Here is an 18,777-nt window from a genome sequence, read left to right as displayed (position 1 = left end):
ACATTACTATTACTCTTATTATTAATTTATTATTAGTTTATTACTATATTATAATCTAACCTCCTTCACGCACCTGCACTATACCGTCACACAAAAAGTCTCAATAATAATAAGGGTTTAAATTAAAAAAAATTGTTTTAACATTTATATTGTTTTATTCTACTTTATTGTGTTGAATTTTTGCTTTAAAAAAAATAATTAAATAAAGATAAATAGAAAAAAAAAAAGCAAGAAGGTGCATGCTAGGCCTATCGCTCTCAATCAAACATCAAAAACAAATATACTTTTGTTTTCTCAATTCTCATCAAACAAAAACTGCATAATTGCGAAGGCATTGTTGTTGTATTCCCAGCCTAGCTAGCAAGCTTGCCAGCCAAACCCACGTGCCGTATAGTCTTTCTTTCTTTCTCTGACCACCCAAAACGCCGCCGTTTCATTGCTAGCCCTTGCCCTTCCTCTGTCTCTCCACCCTCTGGATTTTAATTATCTCGAAGGGTAGAGAGAGAAGAAAGAAAAAGAAAAAAAAAAAGAAACTAAAGAGAAAAAGAGATAGAGAGAGGTGCGAGTTTTGTGATGTAGAGAGAAAGAGAGGTTTTTGAATTCCCAAAAATTAAATGCACGCGTATAACAGGCTACCGAGCAGTGGCCACTCATCGCCGTCGCCGCCGCCGTCACCACTGCGATCACCAAGGCTCCGACACGGTAGGTCCAAAACAGGAAGGTTTTCTCCGGGACACCCTGGCGCCGGCGGAGGGGTTGGCCGGACCGCCGCGCAGCGCCTTGCGTGGTCGTTTCTTTCGCTGCTTTTGCGGCGGCAAGGGGTTTTCCTTTTCGCGCCGTTAATCTACATCTCAGGGATGCTTCTCTACATGGGCTCCGCCTCATTCGACGTCGTTCCGGTCATCAAGCACCGCCCTGCGCCAGGCTCCGTTTACCGTAGCCCTCAGCTCTACGCCAGGCTTCGCCCTGAGATGGATGCTGATAATTCTTCTGCAGATGCGGTTAGTGTTTGTTACCCTTGCTCGGATTCAATTTGTTTTGCGCATTCAATGGATTTCAAATCTGTACTGGAGTTTTCTTATTTCTGGATGGGATTTGTTGTTTGTTAAGTTGTGATTTGCTTTTGGTATTGAGAGATGGAATATGTGTGTTGTGTTTTATGGAATTAGAGAATTTGGAGAGTAGGAAGATGGAAACGGAGATAGTGATGCATTATTATAATGCTTTGTTTTTTGATATTTTGGATGTTGAACGATATGCTTATATATATATATATATATATATATATATATATTTTTTTTTTTTTTTTCTTTGGATATAGAATTTGACTGTAGCTTTTGATTATTTGTGACTAGTTATGCAGTGTATTTGTTGTTAATAAGTTAATTGCTTGGTTGTTTTCTCGACAAGTTTTGCTGATTTGCTAGTGTGACTGGGTAGGAAGCCTTTAAGCTTTCTGATGCATTTTTATGAAGTTTTGTTACCACAAGTTTGAATGTAAGGTGAGTTACTGATTGATGAACTACGCAATAAGAGATTGAGCTAGACAGCTAGTTAGCCTCTCATTTCGCATGTGATCTCGCCAATGGCTAATTGGCTACTAGGGAGCTGTTTCTGATGAATTATCTGTGTATGAATGTTGTGATTGTGATGGTGTTAGAAGTTTTCTCATGGTGGGACTTGGGAGGTTTATTGGGCCGAGCATGTATTTTATTAGGCATTTTGAGATAAGAAAACAACTAGTTAGTTATGCTGTGCATTTGTTCTTGACTTAGGTCATTATTAATATAGATAGGAAGGAATACATTTCTTTTAATTTTTTTGTGGCTTTGCATTGGCTATATAGGACATTTGATTCATATCAGGCATCTTTCTTATCTAATTATTATCTTCATCTTTTTGAAAAGTTGAAACTGTTCTGTTATCTAATTTTCTTCTGAGTACTTTATAGATCTTCATACTCTAGAGTCCCCCCCTTCTTTTTCTCTTTTGTCTTTTCTATTCTGTTGTTTTTGCTATTATCCTGTCATGGCTACTTTGTGTGACGACCTAGTGACTTCCATTCAGATATCAACAATCTGGAAGATTCCATATAAAGGTGGCGAGTGGAAACCATGTGTTAACAGATCTTCACAAGGTAAAATATGCTTATATTTATTCAAGTGTATGATGCCATTTCCATTTTTATCAGACGTGTAACTTATATGTTAAAAGCTCTAGAGCTCCAGCTAATTTATGAAGTTGATCCTTCTTATTTGGATACCATATGTTTGATCTTGTTGCTTAATATTTTCTGGGCACAATATATCTAGGACTAGGAACCATGCCTGAATCTTCTGCTAGTATACTTCTTTCATTAACTATGATTATATATAATAGATTTACATTTTATGTTATTGACAGGCCTACCTGAATCAAATGGATTCATATATGTAGAAGCTAATGGTGGCTTAAATCAGCAACGGACATCAGTTAGTGTCTCCTTGCATTCCTTGTTTTTATATATTCTAAGTACACTTAGTTTATTATTAATCTCAACTAGTTTACTTTTGTGAATGATGTTAATGTTTTGTAGGTATGCAATGCTGTTGCTGTGGCCGGCTATCTCAATGCTACCCTTGTGATTCCCAACTTCCATTATCATAGCATATGGAAAGATCCTAGGTTGGTCTGTTTGGGTGTCTTTTAATTCTTTTATATGTGTATTTTTACTTTTGCTATTGTCAATTGTTCAATACAATTCATTTCTAGATTCTTCAAGAAAAAAAATTATAAAGAGAAGAAAAGAAACCCGGGGGGGGGGGGGGGGGGGAGGAGTATACAACTACAAGGAGGATAAAGAATACTAGAAAACCCGTAAAAGTGTTTACCTATGTCCAACAAGAGTTTTTATTCAAGTGAAATTCAGATTCCCACTATTCTCAAGAATTATAATTTAGTTTGAATTCCCCAAAATTCTAGACACAGTATTCTAGGCCATATGCCATACAGGATTGAGATATTGGTAGTGAAAGGGATGAACTGAAGAGATCTGGGTTCTAGAATAGTGAAGAATGGCCATAAGTGCGTTGTTCAACTTGCCATAGATGAAATATTTTTCATAGCAAAAAAAAAAAAAGATCACTCTTAAGCTAAGCCAAATTTGGGCAAGTCTAATAGTATCTATCCAAGGTGTTAAACTCAAAGAAAATAAACTGAGGTGCATAAGAAATTGTTTATACAACTGCAACATATACAAGATCTTCCTTTGCTACATTATTTTCTAAAGAACTTGCATATAACCATGAATACATTTTTATATATGCATTTCGTATCTGCCAAATTGGATTGCCTAGATACCTTATATATTGTCATTTGAAGCTGCTTTTTATCAATTATGCATTAGAACAATTACAAGATTGTGAAATCTTAGTATCTTTACTGTCGATCAAAAAAAATATTAGAGTCAGAGGAAATTCTAGTATTGAATATAACATGGCACTTGTTAAGCTGTTTCACCAGATGAAGCATTATGTCATGTTTATGGTTTTGAAATATTTGGTTCTAATGAATTTCTTGATATTTGTAATGATGTTAGTGAAGCCATCAAGATGTTTCGTTTTAAAACGGACTAAAATGATCGTATTGTTTCTCATTTCTCAGCAAGTTCAAGGACATTTATGACGAAGAATATTTTATCAGCACCTTGAAAAATGATGTACGAATAGTTGACAGGATTCCCGAGTACCTAATGGAAAGATTTGGCAGCAATATGTCAAATGTCCACAATTTCAGGATCAAGGCATGGTCATCTATTCAATATTACAAAGATGTGGTACTTCCAAAGTTACTCGAGGAAAAGTAAGTATATGTGTTTATATAAATGACTTTGTTGTTGCTATTGATCTCTAATTGTTATTGGTTAAATAGTTGGGAATAATTGATATACTTTTCTGTGGTATATGGGAAGAGAAAGAAAGGAATAGAAATGTTGTGTGCTGTGGCTTGAATTTAGCTTTATTGACATGCTAGGTTTGTCTCTAATGTAAAGATTATTCTTGCTGGGAATATGTGCTTAGCTGTATCTGAGGGGTTTCACATGTATACCTGTAGTGTTCTGGGCAAAGTACTGTTTGTGTTTTCTTTTTGGGAGGATTAAGAATTCCTGATCCTCCTCTAATGCTTGATACCCCATCTTATAAAATCAATTTTCTGTTGAAGATACTTTTAGGCCTTTATGTTTGGGCAAAGTTGGTGAATCTTAATCATTAAATGTTTTTTTTTTTTTTTTGATAGTCTTTATCATTAAATGCATTATTTACCTTCTTGCCGGTCAAACTTTTGGATTAGTGACAAACAAAACTCAATCCCATGAAGAGAACACAGCTTATACAACTATTATGTTGGAGAATGTCATCCCATATTCCAATATGACTATATGGTCTGTGTTTACTCCTAATGGGACATAATAGATGGTTACTTTTTTTTGGTCCAATAAATGGGAAATTTATTATCAAATATATTTACTAGCTTCAGTGTTGACATAAGGGAGATGGAATATTCAGTGTGGTACTGAATTCTGTTTTATTCATGCAGGGTTATCAGGATTTCACCATTTGCAAATAGATTGTCATTTGATGCTCCTCCAGCAGTCCAACGCCTTAGATGCTTAGCGAACTACGAAGCTTTACGGTTTTCAAATCCTTTATTGACCATTGGTGAATCCTTGGTTGAAAGAATGAGAAAACGCAGTGCTATCAATGGTGGCAAATATGTCTCTGTACATCTTCGTTTTGAAGAGGTTAGATTTCATCAAATGATGAGCATCTGATAAGCTTGATGTTAAGATATTTATATGGCAAATATGTTAAGCTTTGCTGCAACTGCTGTCCCATGGTTTTCCATGTACAGGATATGGTCGCTTTCTCGTGTTGTGTTTTTGATGGTGGAGAACAGGAGAGAGAAGACATGATTGCAGCAAGAGAAAGAGGTTGGAAAGGGAAGTTTACAAAACCTGGACGAGTTATTCGTCCTGGAGCCATCCGGATCAATGGGAAGTGTCCCCTCACTCCATTAGAGGTACTAATCTCCTTGAGCCATTTCTGTTATAAGAGGAAGAATATCCAAGGAATGCATGTCTAGTTATGATGAATTTATGAAGAAAAATAACGAAAATTCTGTTTTCATTTCTTATTATCACTTGTTTTCCTTCACAAAATCTTAAAAACAGAGAACATTAGAACAAAAACAGAAAATGAAAACACAAATCAATAGGCTGTAGAAATTTGTTTGGTAAGATTCTCTGTAAACAATAATTTTTTGTTGGTTATTCCCTTAACTGCATTTGTTGTTATTATATATTCTTCCATGTCTTCAGGTTGGCCTGATGCTGAGAGGAATGGGATTCACAAAGAACACTTCTATCTTTTTGGCATCTGGAAAGATATATAATGCCGAAAAAACAATGGCTCCATTACTTGAAATGTTCCCTAATTTGCACACTAAGGAAACTCTTGCAACAGAAGAGGAACTTGCTCCATTTAAGGTACAGATTAGTACTCTACCATAATTGTCCACTACATGATCAGGATTGATTTATTGCCATGATTTTGACTTGAGTTGCTTCTTCCAGAATTATTCTTCCAGGATGGCTGCCATAGATTACACTGTTTGTCTTCATAGTGAGGCGTTTGTCACGACTCAGGGTGGTAACTTCCCTCATTTTCTGCTGGGCCACAGAAGATACTTGTATGGTGGACATGCTAAGACAATTAAACCTGATAAACGGAAGTTAGCATTGCTGTTTGATAATCCCAATATAGGGTATGTATAACATGCGTATTTTTGTTTATTTTTTATTGCCTATAATAATAGCCATGGGCTCCTAGTAAAAGTTAATTTGTCATAATTGACGGTAATTATAGTTATACTTTCATGATTAGTAATTATAGTTAACTTAAATTTCTCTCCAGATGGAAGAGTTTCAAGCGTCAACTGCTGAACATGAGAGCCAATAGTGATTCCAAGGGAGTTGAGATCAAGAGACCGAATGACTCAATCTATAGCTTCCCATGCCCAGATTGCATGTGCCATGCCAACAAAACTGACAACTCAAGATCTTCATCAGCCGCTTGATCTAATCAGGAATGATGGGCGTTTCCATTAACCCTATAATTTTGTGTGAGCATGCCTTGCTGCTGACCGCGTTTCTGGTATTGTGATTATTTCATTCTTTCCCCTTTCCATTCAGTGAGAGGGCATACACTCCATTTTCGGAGCCTAAAAGGATTTTGTTGGAAGTACCATTGACCAAATTGTATTTTTGGATTGAGTTTTCCAAGGGAGTGGCATCTTTTTTGCACATGATGCCAGTACAGCACAGCACAGTACAGAATCGAACCCCGTTCCGTTGCTTGAACGGGTCAAGTTTCGGAACCTGTCCCAAGAACATTGGCTAATCTATGTCGTCATTTATGAATTTGCAGCTACTTTATTGGACTAGCCAGTTCCAAAGAATCAAAAGAACAAACCCCAAGTTCCTTCAGTTCACACGATAGCTTGTACATTACCTCGAGTATGCATGTGTTTTAAGGCTTAACAACCAAATAGCTCTTTGTACATTTAACAAAATTCAGGGTCCTTAGTATCATTTCTTTTTTCTTGTGTTGTTTCCTTTCCCCTCATATTGAGAGGGCTTTCATTGTTTTAGTGAGAGCACATTCGTTATTCTTTTACATTGGTGCCCACATTGTTGTAGTGATGATTCCAGTGGATGTAATTAGCTCACCATTTATGATTAGAAATTGCGAAACTTTGGTTAATCAGGGTTGAATTGATAGAATTAATCATTGTTAATATGAGTTCTATTGATTTTGATTTTTTTCAAAGTTTTGCTTCAACCTTAGGACCTGGTATTGGAAAAATTGCATGACTTGATTTGTGAAATTCTGCCTTAACAATTGGGATGAAAACTATATACAAGAAATTGGACTTCTCTTTTAAGGCTTGTTTCGTTTAAGTTTTCATCGTTTATTTTTAGTTTTTGATCTCTTTAAAATTCTATGAAGAATAAAAAGAAAAAGTAATGAAAATCATAAAGCTTATTTTATGTTCTTAATTCTAAGTTTTCTATGGTACCCATTTTGAGTATCTCTCCTGGCCTCTCTTCATTTATTAAGGCTCCTAGTGAAGTAACCACTAGAATGTATTCTTGTGCTTTTTGACACACTAATTCTTAGTATTTGTGTTATCGAAATGCACATTTTTTGGATAATTTCTGTAAGTTTTAAAAATATTAGAATGTTAACATGGAGGTAGATATTGCACATGCAAATTGATATGCTAACTCGTACTTTTGGATATTTAGGCACTTAGCTACTAACTCTTACTTTTGCTTTATAGCTGATATGTCCTATTATTTATTGGTTCATCCGTTCATGTCTACATATATTTGCCACAGCTAATAAAGTTATCAGAGACAATCAATAACAACAATGTGAGCTCGTGAATTATGTTATTTTCCCGTGTATGTGCAGCCTTGTTTAGGTGACTAGGTTAATATAACAATAATGAGAAAAGTGATTTGATTAAAAGTCCGTTTGAAAAACTTCAAAAGTTATTTTTTAGGGCTTTTGATTTATAAAAAGTCTATTAATATTGTTTTATAATAATATTGTTTGGTACAATTTTTTTAATATACTTTTAATTTTTTGAAAGTTTGTTTAAGTACTTTTGAAGAAGCCAAAAAATTTGATTTTTCTCTTTTTCAAAAATTATTTTATCATTCTTATTTATTAAAATAACTTTAAAACAAGTATTTTTATAATAAAAATTCAAATATACAAAAATTTATTTATAAGCTGCTTTTAATACAAGTCCTTATGTTTTAAGTTCTTTTTTCAAAAGAACTTAATTAAGTTATTTACCCATATTGACCCTAAGTTTGGTGATAACCAAAGACAAATTGGCTGTTACAGAACTAAACGTTGGGCTCAAGAATTGATTCACATAGTAAATTTATCTACGACAGTTGAGCGTGCTTTGGAGTGATCTTAGTATAAGTGAAAAATTAGTGTTAATACTTAAATTTGTCTTGAAGTTATACTAGAATCTTGATTCGGTGCTCAAAGTTTTAATTTACTCAATTTGGTCTCCCCAACTTGGTATTAATGACGCACACTAGTTCTTGATTCCTTTTTCGTTACAAAATCATTAACGATGTATTAAGATAGATTGACGATTTCTAGCCTGACTCCCAACGACTATCTCACGTGACAATTGAAAATTTTTTTTAATCTCAATTTACTTCTTAAAACCCTTAAGTAAAATAGGATTAGGGTTTTAAATATTTTGCAAAGAACAAATTGAGGTAAAAAATATTTTAATTGCCATTTCAGATAGCCATTTAAAAGTCTAATGGGATAGCTGTTAGTCTATCTTAACACATTATTAATAGTTCTATGATAAAAATAATGTCATAAACTAACATAAGTCACGAATGCTAAATTAAAAAAATAATTTAAATAAATCAAAACTTTGAGAACCAAGTTGAGGTGTCAGTATAATATCAGAAACCAATATGAACATTTACTCAAAAAACTAAATGTAGATTTAAAAAATACTTGAGGTCAACACTTTTAGGGTAAAAATGAGAGAATTGACTAGTGCTGGTTCGGATATAGATGTCAACGAGGCCTAAACTTTTGGTGCATTACTTAAATGATTGTCACCAACCTGCAACATATATATGATAATATGACTTGATGAAATATGTGAGAAACCAAAATTAGTTTTGATGATTAAATAATTTGAGTTGAATAAAAAGAAATATGAAGTTTTAAGAAAGATCACAATTTCATTGTGATGAATTCAAAATCAATTTGAATCGAAAGATAAAATTTTTGAGAAGTTTGTAGTACAGTCAAAGATGATGATTCATGGTCAAATATTTCAACTTGGTTTACAACTATACAAGCTTACAACTAACAATACATCAAGTTGATAAACTTGACAAGTTGTAAAGAAAGGATAATTATAGAAGAATCAAGAACCAAGAGTTGCATGGTTAGTGGTGTCTTTTTAGCTCCATAAAATTAGTATAAATAGGTAGTTTGGCCTTAATTTTATATATACCATTTTGTTAAGAGTTATGAGTTATAGTTAGTGACTCTAGAGAGAAAATTGTAAGGTTTATCTTTGAGTGTTGTGTCTTCATAGTTATTTTGTGTACCAAGTTACTAGTTACTCTTTTAGTTAGAAAAAATTAGTTTCGTTCTTTTGGTATCTTCTATTTGTATTTGGGTTGAGTGTTTACACTATTTGGTTTGGTTTTTCGAGTGTAATTGGGACTTGATTTTAGGTAGAGTGTCACAAATTACTACTTTATATCTCATTAGAGATTTGGTTAGGGTAGAGTGGTTACCCGATTTTATAACTTTGTTATATTATATTTCTTTAGTAAAATATTTGATATTCTTTTATATCAATTATGTAAATTTCTCTCTTCCCCTTTACACGCTCCATTTTCTAATAGCGGTATCAAAACTTTAAGTTGAGCTCTGGGCCAATTTATTCAAAGATGTCATCCATGAAGTTTGAGATTTAATAGTTCAATGGTCGCATCACCTTTGGAATGTGAAAAGTTCGTATGATGACAATACTTACACAAGGTGTTAAAGCACCACTTGATGGAAAAGAAAAGAAACCTAGCACTATAAAAGATGATGTAGAATGAGAAAGCATTGATCAGAAAACTCTCTCCACCATTCATTTATGCATTATAGATGATGTATTGCAGGATGTCCTTTCAGAGAAAATAGCTGCTACTCTATGGACCAAGTTAGAGACATTATATATGACCAAGACAATAGCCAATCATCTCGGTATTTTACTACAAGAAAATCGGCAGATAGCAGCGGTTATTTAGCAGCGGTTTTATAAAATCGCTGCTAAATAGATTTTGCCAGCGGTTCTTGTAGCGGTTTTAGGAGACGCTACCAAATGAGCTTATTTTGCAGCGGTTTTACGGTAACCGCTGCAAGATGTATCCGTTTTGCAGCGGTTCTTGTGGTGGTTTTAGGGGACGCTACTAAATAATCTCATTTTGCAGCGGTTTTTCTGTAACCCCTGCTAAATGTCCAGTTGTTGAAAACATTGATACTCATTTTGCAGCGGTTTTTTCCCAACCGCTGCAATATTTTTTAATACTTGATTTTTTTTTTGTATAAACATTATTGCCTTCTTATAACTATTCTAATCCTCGTTATTTTTTTTAATGAAAAGATAAGGTTCAAATACTGCAACTTAATTAATGCATTAAATAGATTTTCAATCTTGTGTTACATAAAAAATAATTCATTAATTAAAAAAAAAATTATACATGAATAACTAAAACCGAATTTACGAATCATGTTTTCTCTTGTAGTATCAGCCATTTTGAATTTGTATTTAACCATAACTAGTAACATAAAAATCAAGTAAACGTCCGAATTCACTAAGTCAAGATAAAGTTCAATGGAAAAAAAAATCAGAATTACTAATGTAGACAAACAAGTTTTGAGTCAAAATTTCTCATCAACATCGTATTGACCTGGCCAGAAATACTCTGTCAAAAAAGCACTGCAGTGACGTGATAACAGATCTGATAAGTCATCTCCAAACCATGGCATCTTGTTCAGATCGAAACCCCTTTTTGCAGCATGTACTGCATCTTCTCTGTGTTGGGTGTTTAAAGTTTCATTGTCTTCTTCTGGAACCCTATTGAGCTCAACATCCCTGGAGATGTCATATCCACCGGAGGAGATAGCATCTAAATCATCTTCTGAATCAGTGCCTGCTCCATCTAGAGTGTCAGCAACTATTTCGCCTGAATATTCCGCTGACACTGAATATATGAACATGCAACCAACAACATATAGCACTAGTTAAAAGATAATGATAACTTCCAAGTCATTCTAGTTATTAAGGAAAGAAATTTTTGGAAATATGGGAAGAGGACTTTCAAAATTAACAAATGCAAAATTAAATATTACCGTCTCCTTCTTCAGTAGTTTGGACAAATTTCTTGGAAAGAAGCTCTCTAATAGCACGTTCTATATACTTGAATTCCTCTTTTGAAGCGATCTCCAACTCAACACCATGCGAGTTATTAAAGCGCATCTGCACTATAATAAAATGTATAGTTGATGGTCTATTTTGTAAAACATATCGTGTCTCTGTAATTCACTTACTGTGCTAGAAATTTATTACCAACCTTTAATTCAGTAAGTATGTCTTCAGATGTCCTACCAGCTACAAATGTCACAAAAACATAGCCAAATTTCTCCTCGTACCTTGATCCCCATTCATGAAGTTCCTACAAATTTTAGCATTAATGGAACAACTATCACTGGTTAAATGTCATAAGTATATAGCAACTTAAAATTATTATTTTTCAAATAATGTTGAACGCAAGTGTTTAAGAGTACGGCTAATGAATACCTGCACAGTTGCTTCGTTCGCCGTTTCCAAGTATTCATTAGAACAAGATCGACCTGATAAAGCCTCCAACCAAGACCTAACATTCAACTTACGGGACCATATGTCTCTGGCAACCATAATTGCATGTTCCAATGAAGAGAATGGAGAGGCCATAGCCATTTTGTTATCGAACGTTGTGCCTGCACAGCATGATGAGAAATCCTCCGTTTTCATTTCTCCTGTTACAACACCTTTTTATATTAACTATACTTGTCAATGATAACAATATTGTAATTCAAGATAATTTACTCGATGTCATAATTTTCTTTATTGGATGTTAAGAACAATAACAATGATGATGAGGAACTGGTGGCAGTCATGAAAATTAACTTGAAATGAAAACTTAATTCAAATACGAAAAAACAAATAGTAATGTAACCAGCAAACTGCGCACATCATAAACACTGTTAAACTTATCTAACACACACATATACTATGAAAATGATGCACATGTTTTGCCTTATTTTCACTATGGCACATAATCTATGTTATCAGAACCATCTGCTACTGGGTCTTCTATATCATCATCCCTTGTCAACTGTAAATCACTGATGTCACCTGATGCTGACATGTTCAACCCGGGCTGAGGAGAAAAAGCAGCTTCAACATCCTCATTCTCTCCTCCCATGTCATACAAGTCTCGTGGTTTTACATGAACCACTACACTCCATTCTTGATCTACTTCATCACGTACATAGTACACGAGCTGAGCTTCTGATGCCAATATGTATGGTTCATCCTCTTCTCGATCACCGGTGTGAATTGGACGAGCAAAATTAACGCTGACAAGGCCCAGATGGTCTTCTTTGATTCCTCTGCTCGTAGTTGTATCAGCCCAAATACATTTGAACAAAACCACTGTGAAATGGTAGCTGTAGTTCAGTTCGATGATGTCCACAATTTTTCCATAATATGGAACACTACCAACAGCCACTCTGTTGTCACGCATGCTGGCATAACTTCTTGTATTGGATGAGACATAAACTCCACTATTTTGTGTTTTCAGCCCATCTTCCTTTGTGATAGTTCTAAACTTGTACCCATTGACGTTGTATGATCCAAACCGTCTTGCCTGAAGCATGGGACCACATGCCAGCAACTTCATTTCTTTCGAATGTACGGTACTATCCATTGGAACCTAGCACCATAAATTAGAGTTTGTTCATATTAAAAATTGAAATTTACAAGAATTAATTCTAGGACAGAAATAAGTTGGTCAGCTTAAATTTCAGCGAACCTCACGCTTGAACCGGCTTGGAAATTCTGCATGCACAACACGGTCTATCTTAGAGTGCGACCTTGTTTGATCCTGTAACTTTCGCTTGGTTTCTGACCTAAATTTACTTTATGACATAACAAGAAATTATTCCAACGACCGAGTGTTTGAAATTGGTTATAATCGTGCTTAATGATTACATGTGCATACTTACTCAATAAATGGAGCGACGGCCTCGCAATTGACTAGCACATGACGATGTGCCTGATATCTTTCCATTGGGGTTAGTGCAAAATGTGATACAGCCCCCGAAGCTTTTTCAATTTCAGGGAACATAGTACATCCTGCATTGTTTGTTATCTCAACAGGTCGATCGTCAACTCGCGCTGGACGGTTGATTCTAGTCTCAGTATTATCCAAATATCTGGAGCAGAATGTCAAAATCTCCTCGGATAAATAGTCCTCCGCAATTGAGCCTTCAGCTTGTGTCCTGTTACGCACGTATTGCTTCAATCGTCCCAAGTACCTTTTACATGAATCCGACATAACGTTTAGTATACACGTAAGAAAATTGGAAAAAGGATTCTTAAATGAGTTTATTAGCACGCTAACCTTTCTATTGGATACATCCACCGATAATGTACCGGGCTACCAAGTTTTAGTTCATCAACGAGGTGCACCGTAAGGTGAACCATGACAGTGAAGAAGGATGGAGGAAATATCATTTCCATCTGACACAGAGTTTGCACAACATGATTCTGAAGGGAAGGCAAAAATACAGACAATGGGAGATTTGTTGACATACATAATCCAGCAACAAGGAGGTAATTTGCCACCTGGAATAGCTGCGGGTTTGGATTCTTTGAGAAGTGCACCAACATCATCCCATGCAAGATGATGTGTGGACACTAATGATTTGACTTATCAGTGTTGGAATCTTTATACTCTTTTATTATTTACTTTCGTAATAACTTTTGAGATATTTATTTGTAGTTTTTTATTTTGTTGACTTTATTTGTAGTTTACAGTAATGGATGCAAATTATCGTTATAATGATTCACCTTTGCATTTATTAATTATGTTTTGTTTCGTGTGTTGTTTTTTGGATTGGTTGTTGGTTATTTTAATAAATTAATGCAGTTGAGTGGATGAACATATAAAAAATAAAAGAGTTGTCATTTTCTATTATAAATTCTGGTATTTTTTTTTAAAAAAAGTGTTACTCGACATTTGGCAGCGGTTTTAATTCCGCTGCTATATTCATAACAGGATTAGTAAACGTATGGCATTTTGCAGCGGTTGACAACCGCTTCAATCTCCCTTAAATCATATTTTAACGATTTAGCAGCGGATGAAACCGCTGCAAAATAATTCCGCTGCAAAATACCATTTAGTAGCGGTTGTTCCAGCGGTTACTAATAACCGCTGCTAAGGGTTTAGCCGCACACTATCTTTCAGCAGATTTATCAACCGCTGCTATCTGCCGGATGTGGTGTAGTATTACAACGTCTTTATATGCTTCATATGACAAAAAATTTCAATGAAATCACATATTGCTGAGTTCACATCTATGGTGACAGAGTTAAAAAACATGAGTGAAATTTTTCTGGAGAACAACAAACTATAATGTTACTTTATTCACTACCTCATTCATACAAGTATTATCATAAAATGTTCATCTATGAACATGAATATCTAAATATTGATGAGATTAAATCATCACTTCTAAGTCATAAAAAGATGGAGCATAATAGGAGTGATCATAATGATTCAACGACTGCTTTAGTTAGTAGAGATAATTGGAAAAGATACTGGATCCAACAACAACAAAGAAAAGTCTAAATTTGGGTTTAAACTTTGAGATGAAAGATGTAAATATTGTCAACAAAAAGGTCATTAGAAGAGAGATGGTCATGTACTAAAAAAGAAAGAAAGATAATTCAAATGCTTCAGCTAATATTATTAAAGATGGTGGATATATTCTCTAGATATTAACCTCATTGGTTAATACTTCATGAAGACTCGATTCTGATATTTTATATTAACTAGATTTATATACAAATATTTTATTTTAAGTAGAGTATAACAATCCGAATTTTTGAAAATTAAATCATGAGTGATTTACGATTTATTATATTTATTAAAAAATTTATTAAAAAAAGCTATTTTTACAAAAAATAACTAAATTAAATTTTATAATACTTTACATTTATAATCTATTAAGATTTCTAAATAATTTTTATTATAATAAAATAGTTCGAAAAAGGTAAAAGAATTATTATTATTATTATTATTATTATTATTATTATTGCCGAATCCTCTAAAAGAACAAAAGAAAAAAAATAAGAACTTATGTATGTATACACAAGTATTTAAAACCAATGCTACGTTTCCTTTATATATATAAAACACCAACTAGTATAAAGTCTGGGTTACGCCCGCGTCGTATACATAATGTATTTTATTGTATTTATATATAATTTTTTTTTATAAAAAGATTAATATATTTATGATCTAATATATAAATATCAACTATGTTATCTTGTTTATATATGTTGGATCATTATTTTTCATATCAAAAACATAAATAAATTTTTATATACATATTTAAATATCAGTTTGCAAGTTAAAGAATATACTCTTGCATTGTGTATTTAATTTTTAACAAAAGAAATTAAAAGATTTTTACTTCTTCAACCATCTCCATTCTCAAAAACAGCCACATCCTTTTATATAGACACAGAAAAAATTTTTCTTTTAAAAAAAACAACTAACCTCATGACAAATTTAAATACCAACAAATTTGTTAGGTCCTATTGTAAAAATTGTTTTTTCATCCCATAAAGACCAACAAATTTGTTTTTTCATATATATACTAATAAAAGTTGTAATTATGTTCCTATATACACACAGTTTTTGTGACCATTTCTCTATGACAATTTTTTACTATGGCATAACTACAAAAAATAATAAATACATATGCTTTAGAAATATTAAATTATGTTTAAGATTTACTAAACTAATCATATTAAAATATTTTATTTAGTTGCTTCAATTCCGTTTCTAAATGAAACTTAGAAACTAAGTATGCGATTTCTAAGACCCCGAATTTTCATAAACTAAATATTGTTATTTAATGATTTATTTTATTTATTTGAGAATATAATTTTCAGAAATTTATATATTAATTGAGATTTTCTTATTATTGATTTAAAAATTTAGTGATCGAAAAATAATGAGAGTTTTATCTGCTTTAGTTTGAATAATGAGATTTTGAATTTTATTTTATGATTTAAAGGAAATTAATTTAATTATCTCTAGTTATTGAGTTAGAGTATCTATTTGAAAATAAATTTGTAAATTAATAATTAAATAGTATTTTTATAGATATTATTGTTAGATTAAAATTTGGTTTTTTAATTACTCTATTACCCTAATTTTATTAAAATTACTAAATTACCCAAAATCCCCAAACCAACACTCTCCTAACCTTAATTTTATTACACTTTCCCCCTTTCCTCCTTGTCTCAACGCCGCCATACCCTTTCCCTCAGCATTCAGTAAACCAGATACCCTTTCCTCAGCTTCAGTAAATCAGGAAAAAGAAAAGAAGAAAGAAAGAAAGAAAGGGAGAAGAGAAATGGGGAGAGCAGAGGAGGGCGGAGAAGACGACCGCGCCGGCGCGCTGGGTCTCACCGCCGCCGTCGCGTTGTTGTCGGACCGTGGAGAGAGGGCGTTTGCGGAGAGAGCCATGGGAGAGAGTGACGAGCGCGAGCCAGGACTGGGAGGGAGAAGCCACCGCCGTGCATCCTCGTTGCCGTCGCTGGAGATCTGGCCGTCGTCGCCAATCGTCCTTGTGCTGCGTCAGAAACAGAACTGCGAATGGAAGGGAGCACGAGCCATAGCCATAGACGGAGAAGAAGAGCGCGCGTCGAGGAGGTGAAGCCATCGCTGTCACCGTCGTGTGTGGAGTCGCCGCCGCACCTGGTCTCCGTTGCTGCTGAACTTCGACCGCCGTCGTTCCTGCTGCTGTCAAGCCTCGGTTAGCACTGCCGAAGCTCCTGCCACCACTGTTGTTGAGGAAGCTCACCAGAGTTGTCGGAGGCTGCCACCGGAGACTGCCACTGGATCCTCTGTCTTAGTAAACGTTATCATCTCTAAGATCTTTGAAATCAACTTTCTGTCATATCCTGTCGGAGTTACTGAGATGATGGTTATATAGGATCGAATTGTGGTTCGTGCATGCAGAGTTCAGTAGTCGTGCATGCGACATCAAGTTGCCATGTCACCAACGGAGTCCCCGCCGTTCCATTTTCTCACATATTCGTAGGTTCAGTAAGCTATTCGCTACTCTGATTTCTTTCAGTCGTTATTCTGTGATATGTTTCTAAGGTCCTTACAACGTTAATGCTTTAGGTTTGAGTTTGGCTCTTACGTGCCGTAATTAAAGTTGTTGTAGTTGCAGCTGTCGCGGACTTCGCGCTAAGAGGGAAGGTTTCCTTGACGCATTTGGTTTTCAGGTCTCGGCTTGTCGAGGTAGGGATTTTTCTTAAAATCTATTTTATATTACAAAGTTGTGATAAATAGATATTGATGCAAAAGATATACTTCTGTGATTATATTTGTCTTGTGGATGTGATGGTTTGTTGGACTGAATTATTGATTGTTTGATTGCGTGAGTGGTGTATGGTTGTTGATAAAAAAATCTGGTTTGAAATGTTATTTACTTGATTATTATGAAAAGTGGATTTTCTTGGTTTTAGAATTTATTTGGTAATGTAAATGAATCGATTTTTGGAAATGATTTGAGATATGAAAATAAATTGATTCTCGAAGCGGTTTGATTTTTGAATTAGTCTGATTTTATAAATGATTTAATATTTGAGCTGGTTTGATTTTAAAAAGAGTTTTATTATTGGAATTGGTTCGATTTGAAAATAATTTGATATTGGAACTAGTTGAATTTTGGAAAATAATTGAGATTTAGAAATGGTTGAGAAAAGGTTTGAGAAATATTTTGGATGGGACCCGAAAAGCGTGGTAGAGTCCGAGTTTTAGAGGAAATGCTGCCGAAATTTTATAAAAATGGAAGTTTCATTTGAAGTGATTATTTAAAAAGATTTGGTTTTAAACATTATATGTTTTAAGATTGATTTATATATCAAAGAAAGAATTATGTTTTGAATTGAGATTATTAATGGACGGAATGGAAAGAAGGATGATGAGGATTTTCTTTGAAATATGGTTTTTGAATGAATTTGGAAATGAGATTTGGATTGATGAATGATTATGATGTTGAGAATGTTGAGAATGTTGAGATATCAATTGAGAATGTTGAGATATGATCTTTGAATTATTCATATGGCTTATGAATTTGAATTATCTGAGATACGAGGTTTCCTGGATAAAGTACCATGGCTTGCCACCACGTGTACCATGTTGAAAACTCGATACTCTGTTGACCCTATGACGTAAGTGTGACCGGGCACTATATAAATTCTCGGGAATGTAACCCCATTGAACAATATTGATTATTTGAGAAAAAGCTATGCATAGATTCTCGGGGATGCACGTTGGGGGACAATTTAAGTATTTTCAGACTTGTCGGGTTGGCTGGATAACCGACAGATGAGCGTCATCAGCCATAGGATAGGCATGCATCATATGCATTTGTATGCTTTGCTTGGGTTTGAACTTCTTTTGGTTTGCCTAATTGCTAAACTGTTCGTAACTGCTACTTGAACTATTTGCTGTAACTGCTACTTAAACCTATGCTTTCCTTGTCTGTCTTGCCTGTGTTTGTCTTGGTGTGCTACATTTGAGAATAAACTTTGGTGCTGAATTAATGGTTGTGTTGTTTGATTGCGTGGTTGGTTTCTGATTGAGATTTTCTTATAAAAAGGAAATGTTTCGGATTTCTGAAAGATTAAACATTGTTCCTTTGAAAAGGTTTTGAACGATTACCTATTGGTTTTTAAAAGATTCATAAGGCAATGATAATCACTGAGTTTGAAAACAGTTTTCTTATTAAATATCTTCTTATGACAACTTTGAAATTTCGTGGT

At 34.2% G+C, this 18,777-nt stretch overlaps 1 protein-coding gene across 1 annotated transcript; it reads left to right on the top strand.

Annotated features, from left to right (window-relative positions):
* The first annotated feature begins 234 nt into the window (after positions 1-234).
* Positions 235-6,853, top strand: LOC107639256 (O-fucosyltransferase family protein). Its single transcript, XM_016342735.3, has 10 exons — positions 235-1,001; positions 2,068-2,137; positions 2,404-2,471; positions 2,576-2,664; positions 3,643-3,840; positions 4,576-4,780; positions 4,891-5,058; positions 5,357-5,524; positions 5,612-5,802; positions 5,952-6,853. The coding sequence occupies exons 1-10, from the start codon at positions 615-617 to the stop codon at positions 6,112-6,114; spliced, it is 1,707 nt and encodes a 568-aa protein (XP_016198221.1). The 5' UTR covers positions 235-614; the 3' UTR covers positions 6,115-6,853.
* Positions 6,854-18,777: the final 11,924 nt, after the last annotated feature.

This window comes from Arachis ipaensis, chromosome B4 (assembly GCF_059453495.1).
Source record: "Arachis ipaensis isolate K30076 ecotype BB chromosome B4, ASM5945349v1, whole genome shotgun sequence".
Taxonomy (NCBI): Eukaryota; Viridiplantae; Streptophyta; class Magnoliopsida; order Fabales; family Fabaceae; genus Arachis; species Arachis ipaensis.
The sequence above is the reverse complement of the archived record's forward strand: the minus strand, read 5'-3'. Positions and strand labels throughout refer to the sequence as shown.

Bases quoted from the DNA above. Each gene is read 5' to 3' on its own strand.
- LOC107639256 (XM_016342735.3), top strand. From the start codon at position 615: ATGCACGCGTATAACAGGCTACCGAGCAGTGGCCACTCATCGCCGTCG. The intron at 1,002-2,067 runs GTTAGTGTTTGT...ACTTCCATTCAG, and splicing joins ATAATTCTTCTGCAGATGCG to ATATCAACAATCTGGAAGAT. The intron at 2,138-2,403 runs GTAAAATATGCT...TGTTATTGACAG, and splicing joins TGTTAACAGATCTTCACAAG to GCCTACCTGAATCAAATGGA.